The sequence below is a fragment of the Taudactylus pleione genome, unplaced genomic scaffold (assembly GCF_031769625.1).
Source record: "Taudactylus pleione unplaced genomic scaffold, aTauple2 ptg001208l, whole genome shotgun sequence".
NCBI classification, from domain to species: Eukaryota; Metazoa; Chordata; class Amphibia; order Anura; family Myobatrachidae; genus Taudactylus; species Taudactylus pleione.
Window position 1 is genome coordinate 460,622 of NW_028285609.1, and position 19,362 is coordinate 479,983.

Below are 19,362 nucleotides of genomic sequence, written 5' to 3' on the forward strand. Positions count from 1 at the left end.
AGCTTACTTCCAAATAACACTGCCTAAATTGCTAGGCTGTTGTATACGAAATCATTCACTTATCCATAACCTGTGTGCAGCAGATGGGTAAGCTTACCTCTTTTTCTAATGTCCGAGCAACCTGTGCTTCATCTTCCACCGTTACCTGGGCTTGTGCCTGCCTTTCCCGTGCCTCCAGATCTTAAATTCATAAAGCAAAAACACAAAGTGATCACTCACTACAGTCTTGCCAAGGATACATAACAGCAGCACTTTCCAAATCAGATTGTTAGGGACCCGTAACAGTGCTTCTTATTTCCAAGCCTCCAAGCTGTAGCAAACGTGTATTTGTTAGTGAGTGGTACAAGTTAAGAGAGCCACAGGTGGTACAGAATATATGGCTTGTGATTCTGTGAGAATACCTAGAAAACATGTACTGCTACCAGACCCCGAGGACTAGACATGGGAAACACTGCTGCAGAGGACCTGCAAGTAACTAGACAAAGCAAACATTCTCCTGCATTTATCATATGCCAAACCCATAATATCTGTCAATATGTCAAACCATATGAATTAAGACAAATTCGATCCTGCACCAGAGGGTGTGGAATATTCTATGAGCTCTATTACCATATATTATAATACATATTTATATTTTGGTTATCCTACTTTCAGGAATATGTAAATATATAAAAAATTGTTGTTAGTATTCATACAATTATGAATATTATATATTCCTGTGCTAAGGCGGTGCCACCAATCCCTCTACATATAACTAGTATTCATAAACAAAAAGAAAAAGGAAAGAGAATAGAGTACTATCATATGGTGCACTCTTTATCACCCAACTATTCCAAACATTATTATGATAATTCAATAACTATTAAAATAACAAATCTTTATTGGTATTATATTAAAAACTAATATACAAGGGACACCAATACGGCGAAATATAAAAACAATAGAATTATTCCTAAACAGGAATGAAAAGTAGTGTTGTGAATGATCTCAATGAATAAAGTGAATTAAAAACTATCCAATTACCACTGTTGTATGTTATCTTTATTATATATAATAAAGTGAGTTAAATCTCTGAGTATGGTATATCTCTATTCATAAAGACCTTTCAGAACATTTATACAGTATCAGTTGTTGTCTAAACACCGTATATTTTATACTAGAACCAACTAAGGTCTGTGTTTCCCTATTAGCTTCAATCCACAATATTGTGACCACTAGTGCTGTTATGCAAACTATATTCACCTGTATCTTTAACTTGTAACTATTGCAACAGAGAGAAATTGACAGATAGATTGTATAATTATATTGCAACAATTGTTGCCTATATCCAGATTCTCCTACTCAGGGAATTTGTAAATACTATCTGCAAGTTATAGATATATTTAGTGCATTAGCACAATCTATTCTCCACTTGAATGATACAGGGAGAAAGAAAAACAAAATAAAGTGCAATCCTGTTTTATATAATATATATTGTGAATAGCATATCCATTTTTTATATATATTTAAATCATTAAATTCACAATCTTTACAGAATGCAATTCTTCACCCATATGTGGAGTTTAATGAGGAAAAGTTCAAGAGATATACTCAATTTAATCTCTGAGTTATAAATCTGATTGTAGTGCAATCAATCAGTCATATCTGTGTTTTTATATATCGTGTGTACATTTCTCCATCCACGTGCTTATTGCGGATGAAATATTCAGTATATCCAGAATAGCACTATGGTCAGTTTTAAAGTTCAGTATACTGTAGATGGTCCATCAATCATATTTATATCATTATATCTCATGCATATATTTCTCTGTCTATATGTTTGTTGCGGAGGAAGTACACATTATCGCCAAAATAAAGCTATAGTCAGATTTAAACACCAGTATACTACGAATCACAAATATGATTGTAATGCAGTCAATCAGTCATATCTGTGTTATTATGTATCATGCATACATTTCTCCGTCCACATACTTATTACGGAGAAAATATACAGTATGTCCAGAGTGAAGCTGTAGTTGGCTTTAAAATTCAGTATGCTACGGATAATCAATCAGTTGTATCTGTATTATTACATGTCGTGCATACATTTCTCCGTCTACGTACTTGTTACGCGCATTTCGCCTACGGGCTGCTTTGTCAAGGCAGATTTGATCTGCCTTGACAAAGCAGCCCGTAGGCGAAACACGCGTCGGCGTTTCCAATTATGCCACGGTTTTAAAATGTTATTAGTTAACTTGTGATTTGTAATATACTGAGTTCTAAAAGCTGACCATAGCTTTACTCTGGGTATACTGTGCATTTCCGCCGTAACAAGTACGTAGACGGAGAAATGTATGCACGACATGTAATAATACAGATACAACTGATTGATTATCCGTAGCATACTGAATTTTAAAGCCAACTACAGCTTCACTCTGGACATACTGTATATTTTCTCCGTAATAAGTATGTGGACGGAGAAATGTATGCATGATACATAATAACACAGATATGACTGATTGACTGCATTACAATCATATTTGTGATTCGTAGTATACTGGTGTTTAAATCTGACTATAGCTTTATTTTGGCGATAATGTGTACTTCCTCCGCAACAAACATATAGACAGAGAAATATATGCATGAGATATAATGATATAAATATGATTGATGGACCATCTACAGTATACTGAACTTTAAAACTGACCATAGTGCTATTCTGGATATACTGAATATTTCATCCGCAATAAGCACGTGGATGGAGAAATGTACACACGATATATAAAAACACAGATATGACTGATTGATTGCACTACAATCAGATTTATAACTCAGAGATTAAATTGAGTATATCTCTTGAACTTTTCCTCATTAAACTCCACATATGGGTGAAGAATTGCATTCTGTAAAGATTGTGAATTTAATGATTTAAATATATATAAAAAATGGATATGCTATTCACAATATATATTATATAAAACAGGATTGCACTTTATTTTGTTTTTCTTTCTCCCTGTATCATTCAAGTGGAGAATAGATTGTGCTAATGCACTAAATATATCTATAACTTGCAGATAGTATTTACAAATTCCCTGAGTAGGAGAATCTGGATATAGGCAACAATTGTTGCAATATAATTATACAATCTATCTGTCAATTTCTCTCTGTTGCAATAGTTACAAGTTAAAGATACAGGTGAATATAGTTTGCATAACAGCACTAGTGGTCACAATATTGTGGATTGAAGCTAATAGGGAAACACAGACCTTAGTTGGTTCTAGTATAAAATATACGGTGTTTAGACAACAACTGATACTGTATAAATGTTCTGAAAGGTCTTTATGAATAGAGATATACCATACTCAGAGATTTAACTCACTTTATTATATATAATAAAGATAACATACAACAGTGGTAATTGGATAGTTTTTAATTCACTTTATTCATTGAGATCATTCACAACACTACTTTTCATTCCTGTTTAGGAATAATTCTATTGTTTTTATATTTCGCCGTATTGGTGTCCCTTGTATATTAGTTTTTAATATAATACCAATAAAGATGTTATTTTAATAGTTATTGAATTATCATAATAATGTTTGGAATAGTTGGGTGATAAAGAGTGCACCATATGATAGTACTCTATTCTCTTTCCTTTTTCTTTTTGTTTATGAATATGTCAAACCAATCGGATGTAATGTCAGACAGAACAGATTACACTAGATGCAACCTATAGTGAATGGTGGTGCAGCTGTAAAAGAATCAGGACAGCTTGGTCTATAACACTTGTATCAGCGGTATAGCATATGGGGTGACAGTGATTGGTAATGTAATCAGACTGTAGCCCCAGCAGAGATGCTGGGTACCTCCACTATCACTCGCTGCACAGTTAAGACTGCTGTCATATTGGGAACGAGGGCTGAGTGTTAAAAGTCCCAATAATGTGGGCTCTTCCATCCATGACTTTTAATTGGTTGTGTGGATGTTTGGGGTACAGTCAGGACTAGAAGTGTCATTGATCAGAGACTGCTACAGTGCTATATATGTCTGTGATTGGACATGTTGCAGGGCCGGATTCAGAGTAGTAGGCATTACACACAGCAGCTGCGTCGCTGTGTAATAATATGCTAATGCTGCAGGATGCGTCTTGTGTGAATAGATGCCTCCTGCTGGCTTCTGTGATCCGCCCCTTCCCCACCCCCAAATAGGGGGTACTGCGACCTCCACCTCAGTCAGTAATTGGCACATGAGCAGTACATAATTATGGGCCTGTCCACCGCATCTAGGTGACCTCTATCAGGCAGGTCCCTGCCTGATAGAGGTCACCTGGATGTGGTGGGCAGGCCCATAATTATGGCCATTATTATGCTAAGAACGACTATGATGCAATATAGCAGTATTATTATTAGGTTTAGCATGGTTAGAGTGTGCACAATAGGGAAATGTAAGTTGCAGTGCCTATTGTGTTGTATATCATAGGAAAGGGCATATAAAATACAGTAAAATGACACCACTCCCACCTCTCTACATTAATAGGAGAGCTGCTATGCCGATTTGAATATATGCTGGTTGTGCGTTTTTGACAGATTTTATTTTTAATTTACATATTTTGGAAACAGCATGATATATTTAAATAATATTTTGTATTTTTCTTAAGACTACATATATACTCTCCATATACCAAATTTTAACAAAATCTGAGCTGGTGTGGTAAAATCAAGGTGTTGATTTGACACGGAATGGCCCCTTATTTAATTATTAATAGTTTCTTATACAGCGCAGTATATTCAGTTGCGCTTTACAATTGGAACAACATTATTATTACCAGTTATTTATATAGCGCACACATATTCCGCAGCGCTTTACAGAGAATATTTGGCCATTCACATCAGTCCCTGCCCCCGTGGAGCTTACAATCTATATTCCCTACCACATGTACACGCACATACACACTAGGGGTAATTTTTGTTGAGAGCCAATTAACCTACCAGTATATTTTTGGAGTGTGGGAGGAAACCGGAGTACCCAGAGGAAACCCATGCAAGCACAGGGAGAATATACAAACTCCACACAGTTAGGGCTGTAATGGGTAAGGAACCCACGACCTCAGTGCTGTGAGGCAGTAATGCTAACCATTACCCCGTCTGTTAATAGAATAAAACTGGGTAATAACAGACAGACATAGAGGTAAAAGGCCCTGCTTGCAAGCTAACAATCTATGATATAATTATTTAAGTCATAATATTAACCACAATAGTATGAGTAATATCCATTTTCTTCCCCTACAACGGCAAGGGTCCATTACTCATGACTTGCACATTTCAGTAGCTATTCACCTCTGTTGGCACCTCTAACTGTAACTTCTCCCAGGTTGACAACCGGGATAGGTGTGAAAGTAAACTGCATTCATTTGAAAGTTGTCGACACAACTGACTGGACAGTCTCAGTTCTACTATTGGGGAGATGAAGGATTATTGGGGTAATACAACATTTTGGTGGATTTCCTTCAAGTTACAAGCAAATAAAAATGGGACTCAGAAGTATGATCCAGTGGGCCTGATTCAGCATAGCACGTATGTGCAGAACGGGTCCTGTGTGATCGCACGCAGATCCTTCTATGCCTCTGGCAGAGGCATTACAGGGGTAGTGCTGGGGCAGCCAGTGTTCCCGGGAAACGGGGGCGTGTCGGCCCAGTTTTCTGGGAGTGGCAAAGTCAGGGACTGCGTCTACGGACGAACTTTCCTGGCCTCGCAAGCCGGCCAGTCTGAGTAAGCCTCAGCTCACTCAGCTGGTCGGCACGGCGCCGTCCATGGTCGCGATGGTGATCCCAGCCCGCGACCTCGTTCGCAGTGCTGGGATCGCAAATGCAGCAAGGAGGTGTCAGACACCTCCTGCTGCATTTGCATATTAGCAAGGACGGAATTGCAAAGCTGCCTGCGTGCATACATCATATATCTATAGCCTGCGTGCATACATCATATATCTATAGCCTGCGTGCAGATTTGCAATTCCATCCGAAGCTGAATCACCCCCAGTGTCGCTAGAGACTTTACTGAACCTAGTTGTTGGATCTTCACATTCCAGCTACAAAGCAGCCAGCAGTATACATAGAATCACTTACCAAGTTTCACCTTTTTTCGTTTGTCATCAAGCTTTTGTGTCCTCCGTGCCGCTGCCTCTCTGGCTTTCCTGAGTTTGTCATATGCCGCCTGAAGGAAATTGGATAAATACACAGAAAATGAGAATCAGCTCAGTTCTGCACTAAAATGTAGTAAAAGGCACGTGTAGATCTTTCCAGCACAAAGCTGGGCCATACGGAAATAGTAATAGAAACATGCAGTTTATAGAACAGATTTGGAACATTTATCAGTTGGTTTCAAAGGTTGCAGAAATAAACATGCACAACCATAATACAATGGCATTTAAAAAGACTAATGTCTATATTTTACAATTACCAAGAGTTTTTGCCCAGGCTGAATGACAAAAGTGCGCTTACCCTGGCTGCGCCATCAGTAAGCACTTCCAAGGCCTGGGACAACTGGTGAAATAACTCAGCTGAAAAGAAAACACAGGAATTAAGAGATAGTTAATTGGTAGTTACTGATCAATTTAATCAAGCTCTATATTTTTCTCTCCCCATCACATCAGCATCAAGTCTCACCTTACTAAGAAACAAAATGTGAAAAGGTGGCAGGTCACAAGGTACAGTTCTACTCCTCATTTAATAGACGCACTTGATGCAACAGGATTTTCTGTGTGCGACCAAAAGTACCTGGCTAGCGCACATTAAAGGGGCATGTCTGCCCAGATGGAAAATCCTGAAGAGGTGTATTGTGCACCTATACATGTACAGATCTGTTGAAGAGCAACAGAAGATGCAAACTGGGTCCCATTACAAGTATAGGACGAGACCCAATCTCCCCCAGGTCAGAGGTGGAATAAAAATCTGTGGAGTGTAAAGGTGAGGGTGGTGGTACCTCCAGAGCGTCCATAGAAACGCATCTTCCCTACACCTTTATCTCATTTCAATAATCTCACACTGCAAAGTGAAACTACTGCACAACTCCACAAGACTAGGAGCACTGGAGCGCATACTTGTACGCAGCATAAACCACCACACGCTCCCTGTGTCTATAGCTGGCTCCCAAAGATAGGAAGCCGCCTCTCGCATATGCTCCACGAGAGACAAAAGCTCATTTATGTGGGTACCTGAAGTGAGGCCATCCTCCAGGGCATCAGCCCAGCGACCGATGGCCTTAGCAACCCAAGCAGATGCCAGGGCCGGACGGGCTACCGCACCTGCATTAGAATATATAGATTTAAGGAAAGTTTCCAACTTCCTATGCGTCGGATCCTTAACAGATGTCGTGTTAGGAAGAGAAAGGGTGGTATTCTTGACCAGACAGGCAATATGCACATCAACCGGGGAAGGAGACTCCCACTTAGTCTAATCGGCGGCAGGCAGAGGATAAAAGGAAGTAATGCACTTAGAAACCTGGAAGGGCCTATTAGGGTGGAACCATGCCTCCAACAAAAGGTCCTCAAGCTGCGCAAGGGAAGGAAACGTCAAACTGGCTTTTTTTGATGCTTAAACGTGTGAGCGTTGGACAGAGACCAGGTCAGCATCCTTGATTAGCAGTACTGATTTAACCGCTTTAATAAAAGAAACTACGTCTACCTGAGGTTGAGAATCCTCCGGAATAGAAGAGGTCTTCATAAGAGGCTACGGAAACAATATCCTCATGGTCTGAGGAAACCTCAGGGACTGAATCAAGATCAGACAAGGGTGTAGAACTGACCCGTCTAGAGGGCTTATGCTTAGAAGTGTCGTCCCTGTCCAGCATCTGCTTGAAAGATTCAGACACTTGTGCTAAACCCTGCACTGACTGCATAAAAGACTGCAGCACAAGTACCCGGCATCTAATCACTGAGAAAGGAGAGCTTGGGGGCAGCCCGGCATGTCTATAAGTGCAGGACTCGCCCCCTTTTTGGGCACATGCACGTGTCCGGCGCCCGCAGGAGTGCCCTTTCTCTAGGTCCGACGCCATACCTAGAGTGAACACGAAGACAATTATACATTATCACACAGACAACCTCAGCCCACCACTATACATCAATAACAAGGAAAATAAAATGAGGTAGAAGTGTTGAATTTCCCAAACTAAACTACTATAATGGTTTCACACTATATAGTAACTAGAGCGCTAAAACAGTAGGTCTGTAAGTGTGTCACTGTGACATTACAGGCACATATACTGGGCCCTGATTCAGAGGTGTGCTAATGTATACACGGCTGCAATTTACTTACAATTCACAGCCACAAAAATATCAAAATGCTAGTCTCAGCCCCCCCTCCTGTAACAGCGAGCGTCGGAGATTGCAAGCCCTGAGATGGCCACTTTCAATGCCGTGGACAGTGCAAATCCACCAGTGTACTCAAACACTCCACCAGTACGCACCATCGTGATCACCATCGATCGTTACGAAGCCCTATAGTTACGATGCTAGTACAGTGTCTCCTTCTGAACATGGCCTCTGACGCCGTGGCTCTGCATTTGAGAATGAAGCGGCGTTCACTGACACTCCCATAACACACCCCTGAGATGGCCTTTTATGGTTTTCACTTTGAGCCACCTCATAGTCACCTCCCAGCAACACCCATGGTCTCTTCATACACTCAATGGTACACGTAGGACATAGGGGTCCCCAAGACTTTTTGAGCATGTGCAGTAGCAAATAATCACTTGAGTGAGCAAACACTGACACTTTGTTAACCTCTGAAATGCCGGTGTCTTATTTCTACAAAAAGAGATGTTCACATCCAACATGCTACTGCACCTGCTCTTCACACATTGTTCTCACCTGCTCGAGGGTTATCTGGGTTCTTGTCTGGATGGCAGCTTAGGGCTTTCTGTCTGTAGGCTTTCTTAATCTGAAGAAACAGAAAAATGTTGATTATAATGCTGAACTTTGTATCAGTCCATCTTTAAAATGAAACATTTTTAAGAGAAGCTAAATCAAACGACTTTCTATTCATAGATTTGCAGATATAAAGATCCAATGCTCATTCAGTAAAGAGGACGCTGCTATTCTTTTGCAATATTCTCTACTACCAGAATACCGAGCACTGCTGTCCCTGGCCCACCCTTCCTTCCTTGCGGATACTAGGAGGAAAAATATGAGATATGGTAAGAACTTACCCTTGTTATCTCTATTTCTACGAAGTCCATAGGGTTCCACAGGATACCTTGGGGTATAGGTGATGACGTCAGTCTTCAGGCACCACAGAGTTAAAGTTTTCAGCCTCCCAGGATGCATCTGGGTCCCTCTCCTATACCCCGCCCCCGGGCCAAGGCATCTCAGTTACGTCACAAGCCATAGGCCGGAGGAGGAGAAGAAAGAGAGAGAAGAAAAAAAAAAAATCTGGACACTCACAGGAATCACATTCTCACCATAGGGAGACGGAAAAACCGGTGACCAGAATAAAGCCCATCTGCAGTACACGTGCGACAGGGCAGGAGTCCTGTGGAACCCTATGGACTTCGTAGAAATAGAGATAACAAGGGTAAGTTCTTACCATATCTCATATTTTCTACTTCAGGGTCCATAGGGTATCCACAGGATACCTTGGGGATGTCCCAAAGCAGTATCCTTTAAGGGTGGGGACGCTCCTGTGCTGAGAGGAGAATCCGCCGCCCGAAGGAAGCATCCTGAGAGGCAAAGATGTCAAAAGCGTAATACCTCATAAAGGTATTGACAGAAGACTACGTAGCAGCCTTGCAGATCTGAACTGCAGAGGCACCACGTCTAGCTGCAAATGAAGGACCCACAGACCTAGTGGAATGAGCCCTCACCAAGGAGGGAACTGGAAGACCTTCATGATGATAAGCTTCTGAAATTGCCATACGAATACAGCCTGCCAAAGTCTACTTTGAAGCAGGCCAACCCTTTTTACGGAAGCCATAGTGGACAAACAAGGCGTCCGACTTCCTAAAAGAAGAAGTGCGGTCAACATAAATTCTCAATGCCCACACAACATCCCAAGTGGCGTCACCCACTGAAAGTCCAGGTGAATTGAAAGCCGGCACAACAATTTCTTCATTGATGTGAAAACTGGATACCACTTCGGGAAGGAGTCCCGGACGAGTGCGCTATTCCTATGAAAAATCAGAAAAGGGGGTCTACAAGAGAGAACCCCTGAATCCGAAATCCGTCTGGCCGAGGCAATGGCCAGAAGGAATATGGTTTCAGCTGTAAGCCATTTAAAGTCCACTGAGTCCAGTGGTTCAAACGGCGGCCCCTAGAGAACTCTCAGGACCACAGCCCAATTCCAAGGCGCCACCGGTGGAACAAAAGGTGGCTGAATGCGAAGAACACCTCGCATAAAGGTGTGCACATCAGAGAGCGCAGCAATCCTACGATGAAACCAGACTGACAGGGCAGACACCTGCACTTTCAGAGAAGCCAGGCGAAGCCCATGATCCAGTCCAGCCTGTAGGAAAGCCAACACCCTAGACAGGCGGAACTCCCTAAGGGAATACCCTCTAGGTCTACACCACCGGAAGAAAGTATGCCACACACGATGGTAGATTCTTGCCGAGGAAGGTTTACGAGCTCTTAGTATGGTTTGCACCACGGAGCTAGAAAAACCCTCTGGACCTTAGCATGACCGTTTCAACAGCCACACCGAGTCAGGTCCGGGTGAAGACAAGGACCCTATGACAGCAGATTCGGTCGTAATGGTAACCTCAGAGGAACGTCTACTGACAGACTCTAGAGGTCGGAGAACCAGTGCCGTCTGGGCCACTCGGAAGCTATCAACAGTAGCGTACCTCCTTCTTGATTTGAATTTCCGTAATACCCGCAGAAGAAGGGAAAACGGAGGGAAAAGGTAGGCAAACTGGAACGTCTACTAGACGGACAGGGCATACACCAGAGACGCCTTTTCGTCTCATGTTCGAGACCCGTACACCGGCAACTTGTTGTTGTGCCGGGACGCCATGAGGTCTATCTCTGGAAGACCCCACTTGTCCACCAGACTCCGAAAGACGTCCTGGTATAAAGACCACTCTCCCGGTTCCTCCTTGCTGGTTTAAATAGGCCACCGTGGTGGCGTTGTCCGACGGGACCTGCACAGGGTGACCCTGGAGAACCGGCTGTGCCCGCTGGAGAGCTCTTGACACCACATGGAGCTCCAAAATGTTTATTGGAAGCTCCGCTACCGCCCGAGTCCACCTGCCCTGAAACAAGTGTGGACCCGTGACAGCTCCCCAGCACCGGAGACTGGCGTCCGTTGTTAACAAGACCCAGTTCGCCACCCAGAACGGGCGACCCTTGTTGAGGTGGGTCGTCTACAAACACCAGGTTAGAGACAGGGGAACATCCGGAGTGAGCCCCATCGTCTGGGACTTGAGACACTGAGGCAATCCATTCCATCTGGACCGGATCAATAGCAGCAGAGGTTTGGAGTGACATTGGGCGTACTCCACCATGTCGAATACCGACACCATTGAGCCCAATAACCTCTTTGCCAAGTGTATCGACACTCGACGACACTGCAGACAACTGCGCACCCTCAACTACAAAGCAAGGATCTTTTCCTCCGTCACAAAGATCCACTGCTGCCTGGAGTCCAATAAGGCCCCGAGGTGCAGGATCCTCTGAGACGGGGTGAGAGTGGACCTCTGCCAGTTTGTCAACCAGCCGTGACGTTGCAGTACCGCAATCGTCAGATCCAGATGGTGTAAAAGAAGCTCTGGAGACCCCGCTATCAACAGGAGGTCGTCCAGATAAGGCAACAGTCGGACTCCCTGCGTCCGCAGGAGAGCCGCCATGACCGCCATGACCTTGGTGAATACCCGTGGAGCAGTCACCAGGCCAAAAGGCAGTGCCCGGAACTGGAAATGTTCGTTGCAGATTGCCAATTTGAGGAACTGCTGATGGCGCAAAAGAATAGGGACATGCAGGTAAGCGTCCTGGATGTACAATGACACCATGTAGTCCCCAGGTTCCAGTGCCAGAATAATGGACCGCAGGGTCTCCATCCGAAACAGAGGCACCCTCAAGGACTTGCTGAGGGCCTTTAGGTTTAGTATTGAACGGTAAGACCCATTGGGTTTCTGCACCAAAAATAGAATGGAATAGAAACCCAGGCCCCTCTGGGAAATTGGAACATGCACTGCGACCAGCACCGGGCGAACTGAAGCAGGCGCACCCCACTTTGGGGTCCCCCAAAAGGAGGCCTGGACCGTCAGGCCGCAGGTTTGTTATCTGACCTAGGAGCCGGACGTCTGGTACTCCAGACCTGTTTCTTGGGCTTGGACAATTTCTTGGCCCCAGCCTGCCGTGGAAAGGACTGTACTTTAGGCCTACCTTGGGCCCTGTGAGGCCAAAAGGACGACCCACCAGCACTAGAAGGAATCGTAGCAGTCAGAAGACATGCAGATTTTGCTGCTGCCAACGTAACTACAATTTTGTCCAGATCTGGACCAAATAGTACCTGTCCAGACCTTCTAATCCCTTTTTGGAATCCGTGTCCGCTTTCCAAGAACGCAACCATACGGAGCGACGAGCAGCCACAGCTGCAGAGGAGATCCTAGAGGTGAGCATACAAATATCTAAAGCCGCTTCATTAATGTAAGTGGCCGAGTATCGGAGATTGCCCACCAACTCGGTCTGTTCAGCCGAACAGTCAGAGTCCAAAGACGCCTCCAAATTATCCGCTCCATAGCTCTGGCTACCCAACACACGGCCAGAGCCGGTCTGGATGCTTCCCTGCAAGGGAATAAATGGATTTGAGGCAGATCTCCACCTTGCGGTCAGTGACATCCTTCAAGGATGACATCGAAGGCATAGGCAACGTGGCACTTTTGACTAGGCGTGTGACATGTGAATCCACTTGCGTAGGGGATTCCCGCTAAGAAAAATAATTGACCGCAAACGGATAAGCCACGGCTAAGCGTCTCTGGGGCTGAAACCGTTTACCTGGATTTTTCCACGCCTCCTCTAAATGATCCACTAATTGATCAGAAAGAGGGAAAACCGTAGCCTCACCCTTAATATCCTTAAAAAGGCATATATGAATGTGGCCACCAAAGGATCAATATCTTCAATAACTAAAGCCGAGCGGACCGCTCGAATAAGACCAGGGATATACACCTTGGACTTAGCGTCCGGTTCTTTGGTACGGAGAGGTTCTTGGTCAGATAGATCCAGAATCTCCCCATGATCTGACGTCTCATTGTCATCCCCATAAGGAGCAGATAAAGACGCCACCGGCCGTTATGAGGCCGCAACACAGACTCCCCCTGTAAAACATCGGACAATTGCTGAACCGATGTAGTTAAGAGTATTAACCCACGCAGGCTCCGGAGAAACCTGGGAAGGGACAGGGAGACTGTGGGGTACCATCAATTGTCTCGGGAACTCCCGCATGGGTAACGACACCACTGACTGCTGGGACAAACCCGTCTGGGTAAACGCAGGTTGCGGAGCTAGCTGGCCCACAAGGGTTGTAAGCGCCTTAGCGAAACAAGCCCAGGGAGGTTCCTGTACCGGGACCGTGACCATAATCGGCTGTGACAGTGCCAGGCACTGGGGGCATAACCCCTCCGCGTTACCCTCCCCCTCCGCTATTGGTACCTTACATTTAGTACACATGAGCTGGAGAGGAAAATCAGTCTCAGACATGATGGTAAGTATGTGACACTCACACCTATACGTATTGGTATAGTGTGAATAACACCCTGCACACCGCGCACCGCAAGGGCTTTGAGCAGAGCAAGATCAGGGACAGTAATAAAGCTGACAGTAGAAAGTGAAAGTACAGACAGCAGGCTAGCAGTTCAGTCACATACAATGCAGAAGAAACAAATCCCTGCACTATTAGCGCTGATTCTCAACTACTCAGACCCTCAGGCTGGTAGGACTCAGCGCTGCATACACTGACCTGTGACAAACAGAGGAGAGGTATGCTGGGGGACCCAGACCGCAATGCCACCGCTCACAGGCTTCCAGCAGTGTTCACCATGCTTTAAAGATGGCCACCGAGGAGCAGAAGATGAAGGAGGCCGGCCTGGGGAGGACAGCTGACACACTGTGGCCAATCAGGCAGAGCAGAGAGGCTGTGTGCAGCAGAGGAGGCGCCGGCTGTGAGACAGGGAAAGCGCGCTCCCCTGGCATGCATTTAACCCCTGGGACGCCGCAGCGCATGCCGCTCAGCAGCGGCCCGCTGTCCCAGGGGGTAGTGGAAGCGCAGGTTGGTCGCCTGGCTCCACGCTCCAGCCAGTCCCCAGGGAGCCCCCTGCCTGGGGACTCAGGACCATGTGACCAGCGGGGACCCACCGCGGGACCCCGCTGCTTACCTGCATCCCCTTGGATCCGGCCATGGTCCAAAACATCTGGGGACACCGCTAGCCGTGACCCCAGATGTCTACCAGCATCCCCGGATCAGTACCGGCGTTCTGGTACCGGCGGGGTGTAGGGGAGATGGCATGGACGTCAGTACTGACTGTCCATGCTGTACTCCCAGATGTGCAGCCAGCGCTGCCTTTAAAAGAAACTTCAGGGGCTCTTCATAGCCCCCCTCTGCACAGTGCCTCCGACTCCGGCCAGGCACCGACGAAACTGAGATGCCTTGGCCCGGGGGCGGGGTATAGGAGAGGGACCCAGATGCATCCTGGGAGGCTGAAAACTTTAACTCTGTGGTGCCTGAAGACTGACGTCATCACCTATACCCCAAGGTATCCTGTGGATACCCTATGGACCCTGAAGTAGAAAGTAAAGCTCTCTGAACTATTTGGGTGGTACACATCGACAATTCTGGTTGCACAGAAACAAGACCCTCTTTTTTACCTTGGTCGCTCCCAAAAGCCTCGGGCCCTGATTCAGAGCCCGACGCTCTGACAGAGCGCTCGCTCTGAATCAGGGCCGGGCTATCTTTTTTTTAGAACGGCCTCCTGGCCGCTCGCATAGCTGTGGGTGACCACCCACAGCTAAAGCGAGCGGCCAGGAAGATGGTCACGATGGTCAAGACCATCGCGACCATTGGGCTTGCGACGAGACCCTTGTGGTAGGGTCTCGTTGCCGCAAACCCCAGAGAGATTTCGGCTCTAACAGAGCCGAAATCTCTCCCACTGACATCAACAGCACGCCCCCTTTGGTATGAGACCCGGAGCGACGGATTGCCCGTCGCTATCCGGGTTTCGCTCATGCACACGACAGAGCCGGCTCCGTCGTGCGCATGCGCTCTGGGCCACCAACAACCCGGTTGCGAGCGCTCAGCACTTGCGACCGGGTCTGAATCAGGCCCTCAGTCTACTCCACTCATTACCTGCAACTACCTCATTCTTCCCCTCATATCATGGCCTACCCCATGCTTTCATTTCAATTTGTTGTGATAGCCGCAGTGTCTATGAACACTCAAGCGAAAACATTTGCGACTTATTTAAGCAAAATAAGAAAAGATTATTAAAGCCACATTTTGTTAGTGATCAAGTTCCGTCTTAATTATAAATCAGGCATATGCTTTGCAGTAAAGAGCACGCATTATTAGTAAGTGTGAGAGCACACCTTAAATGAAGTGCCCTAAAAGACTTCAACTACATAGACAGCATCAAGACTTAAGATAAACTATTCTAGGGTCATATTTCCACCTGTCCTTGTGTATCGATGCCTACTTCCCTATAGATTGTAAGCTTGCGAGCAGGGCCTTCCTACCTCTATGTCTGTCTGTTATTACCCAGTTTTGTTCTATTAATGTTTCCAATTATAAAGCGCAACAGAATATGCTGCGCTATATAAGAAACTGTTAATAAATAAATATTTCCTAGAAGTCACACACATACAGAGGTCAATTCAATTAGACTTGCCACATGGTAACTGTGAACTCGCTGAGTTTTGTTCACAGCAGCATAGGGCTGTTTACTAAAATCTGTAAGTCCAGGGCAAGATCGGTCCACGAAGGTAAGATGAGGAGCAACTCTTCCCCTTGCAACTAACTGAATCAATCCCTTAGAATTGTAAACGTCATGATTAACAAAACAAGTTGGTAACACGATGTTAGGATTAGTTGAGGGGGGTTTAAATAGGATTAGTGCGGGTGGGAGCAGCATCCACTACCTGGACACCTTGAGAAAGACCGCCGGAATAGGGGTCGAAATGCGTTGGTGGGGGAGGTGGACACCCGATTTGGACGGAGGCTGGCTAGACCCTGACGGCTGGAATTATGGATGTTGATCAGCAGAGTGCCCGGGACCTATGCTGAGGTTATACACTACGCGCCCATTGAGGTTGTTACCTAACAGCCTTCTGGTAATTGCACACCTCTGCCTTTGGGCATTCATCTAATTAGGGATGTTGTTAATGTGTTTTATTCTTTTATGCTAAATAAAACTGTGCTTCACTATATGCACATCTTCTTTTTCCACTCTTATTTTATGAGTGATATAGGTTTTCAGTGAGGTGATTCACCTAGTTTCAGTGAACATTTGAACAGTGAAATACAGGGGTTAATCCCCCCCTTTCTGTTGGATTGCAACCAAGCGCAGGTTATGCGATTTCTACCCTCTGTTGTTTACTAAGTTGGTAACACACACTGGGCCTCACTTGGACATACAAATATGCATTTTCGTAATGCACAGGCACACTGGAATGTGTCCACATCTGGATTGGTGCACATCTTATACTTGCGTCTCCTTACACCTAGAGGTACGATGGCAATATCAAACTGAGGAAAGGAGATGCAACATTATTTGACTTAAAAGTATTCTCATATATACACCCTAGGAAGCATATGCTTTTACTGGAGGCTTGGCATAAACATATGCAATGATATGCTACGATGATGACACTTGTAGCAGTATCTAGAAGATTCTGTTTGGATGTTTGCATACTGACCCGAGCAACTGACAGTTCATTACATCGCCATACATGGTCATACTTATGCTGCGTACACACGGTACGATGATCATGTGCGATGTTCATCCAAGACCCATAGGTCCTTATAGCAAGCAGGATAACCTTGTCGATATCGACCAGGTCTGCCTGCTGGCACAGATGACGGTAGTTGGTCGATAACGACCATACGTGGCCGCGCATCGACCATCGTATGGTCGTTTGCAGGGGCCATAAACTGTCAGAGTTTAACGACTAACGTCAGGATCGTTATCGTTAAAATCTGACAGCTTATCGTACCGTGCGTACGCAGCATTACTCTTAAAGATGCCCATCTCTTACTTGCACGCCCAGTAATACAGTCGTGGGCAAAACTACATAGAATACAAAAACCTGCCAATCAGATTTAGAAGTCAGCTTGATCGATTTAAGGAGTCAGGAGAAGAAGTGCCAGACGTGACATCAATGGTAAAGAAAACTAGGCACATTGGTTATTTGGCTTCTCTAAGATTTGTTCACATATGTACTAATTTCACAGTTATTCACTACCTCCTACCAGATATGACCCTACTCAGAACAATGCTCCCATCATGCTGGAGTTTTCTCACCTCTTTTTGAGTTGCATCAGATTCTATACTCAGCAACTCATACAAGTCCATCTGCAGCAGCTCCTTGGAAGCCGACATTTTTCCTGTGGCCATTGTTATTTTCTTTCTAAACGTAAATCATTCCCTTCACAAACTGTACACGCCGCCTGCACATGCTCCTGGGACATGTAGTTCTTATAAGAAAGAGCTCAAAACGCTTACTAAGAAAATATCCTACCTACAAAACTACAATTCCCATCATGCACAGCGAAAAGGCTGTCATCTCTCTGAGCGGCTCACTGCGAGGTGAACGCCGGGAAACGTATGCTAGCGTTGTATAGTTTGCCATGGTTCTTAGCAGCGGCACATTAGCCAGTGGACTACAGCTCCCAGGACTCCGCGCTGTGATGTGCAGTGAACTTCCTGAAAGTTGTCTGGTAGTGTTATAAGGTAGCGATCTATACAGTATAAATCAGAACGTTACTGTATTTATTGTACAAGGACGTCTTGACTTAAGGTTATTAGTTTTTATGAAGCATGTATTATGTTTACTGGATGTCATCCTTTGTCATTTATGAAGAAATAAGTGCAAAATTGATGAATGATGAAGAAAGTGTCAATTTTATTTTCTCTTTATACGGTATAAACATGGTGCAGTATCTCAAAGATTATGGGATTATATGACGTAAAATCCAAATGTCATTGTATATTTGTTATTTGACAGGTGCAATGGATAGAAGGTGTTTCAGCTGTGCAACCAAATTCTCTATCTTCAAAAAAGAGGTGAGTACAGGTGCAGCCTGATGATTTACAAACATGTATTATTATAATTTATAAGCGACTCGTAAAAGCAAGTAATGAAAATTCACTTGAGGGAAGGGGGCAGTTAGGAAGTAAATCTCTATTCAATGATCCCATACACAACAAGTAAGCAGACACATGGGATAAAAGTGCTGGTAGGGATGGGAGCAGTGTCGGACTGGGGCTAGAAGGGCCCACCACAGAATGTAGTTGTAGGGGCCCAAGCTTAGAGGGTGTGGCCAGCCACCACAGAAGGACTTGGCCATCCATTATAGAGGACACGCAAAAAACACGGCCCCTTTATAAAGGAGGGGAAAGGGGTGTCAGGACCATCCACTTTGATTGGCAGGAATGGTAAGCTTCATGCAGTTGCCATAGAATCAAAGCAAGCAGCCAAGTTCATCCATGATCGTACTCCACCAAGTTATGACCCCTAGAGGTGTGTGTAGGGCCCACTGGGGATTTCCCCTGTACACCTGTGGGCAGTCCCACTCGTAATGGAAGACGGAACAGAAGCACATTGGGGACAGGGATAGTGCTAGGAGTTGAGAACAGTGCCGTGCCCCGTTTGCTTACAGTCTGAAGAATGGAGGGCATAACCAGATGAGTGAACTAGGAAAGAGAGTAGTGGGAGGTTAGAGGGGAAGAATATTGAGTTGTGAGGTGGGCTGATTGGCTTTTATGAAGAGGTGAATCTTAAGGGCCCGTTTGAAGGTTTAGATACTGAAAGAAAGCCTGATATGGGAAGAGATACGGGGAGAAAGCCTGATATGGGAAGAGATGCGGGGAGAGAGCCTGATATGGGAAGAGATGCGGGGAGAGAGCCTGATATGGGAAGAGATACGGGGAGAGAGCCTGATATGGGAAGAGATACGGGGAGAGAGCCTGATATGGGAAGAGATACGGGGAGAGAGCCTGATATGGGAAGAGATACGGGGAGAGAGCCTGATATGGGAAGAGATGCGGGGAGAGAGCCTGATATGGGAAGAGATGCGGGGAGAGAGCCTGATATGGGAAGAGATGCGGGGAGAGAGCCTGATATGGGAAGAGATGCGGGGAGAGAGCCTGATATGGGAAGAGATGCGGGGAGAGAGCCTGATAT

General features: G+C 45.2%; 2 protein-coding genes across 3 annotated transcripts in view; one reads left to right on the plus strand and one right to left on the minus strand.

Annotated features, from left to right (window-relative positions):
- The window catches only part of DNAJC17 (DnaJ heat shock protein family (Hsp40) member C17), a 43,981-nt gene extending 26,342 nt beyond the window's left edge, over nt 1-17,639 (minus strand). Inside the window, exons 1-5 of the mRNA XM_088462364.1 lie at nt 17,481-17,639; nt 8,842-8,911; nt 6,476-6,534; nt 6,101-6,188; nt 98-180 (exon numbers count right to left, since the gene is read on the minus strand). Of these exons, the coding sequence (XP_088318490.1) occupies nt 98-180; nt 6,101-6,188; nt 6,476-6,534; nt 8,842-8,911; nt 17,481-17,573 (393 nt within the window). The 5' untranslated portion in view covers nt 17,574-17,639. The remainder of the gene's footprint in view (nt 1-97; nt 181-6,100; nt 6,189-6,475; nt 6,535-8,841; nt 8,912-17,480) is intronic.
- A 195-nt stretch (nt 17,640-17,834) lies between these two features.
- Nucleotides 17,835-19,362, plus strand: part of LOC148451022 (abscission/NoCut checkpoint regulator-like) — a 57,988-nt gene continuing 56,460 nt past the window's right edge. The window contains exons 1-2 of one of the 2 annotated variants that reach the window (XM_088462365.1): nt 17,835-17,909; nt 18,184-18,242. In XM_088462365.1, coding sequence (XP_088318491.1) covers nt 18,189-18,242 — 54 coding nt within the window. In that variant the 5' untranslated portion in view covers nt 17,835-17,909; nt 18,184-18,188. Of the gene's footprint in view, nt 17,977-18,183; nt 18,243-19,362 lie in introns of both variants that reach the window. The other variant, XM_088462366.1, reaches the window with a different exon arrangement.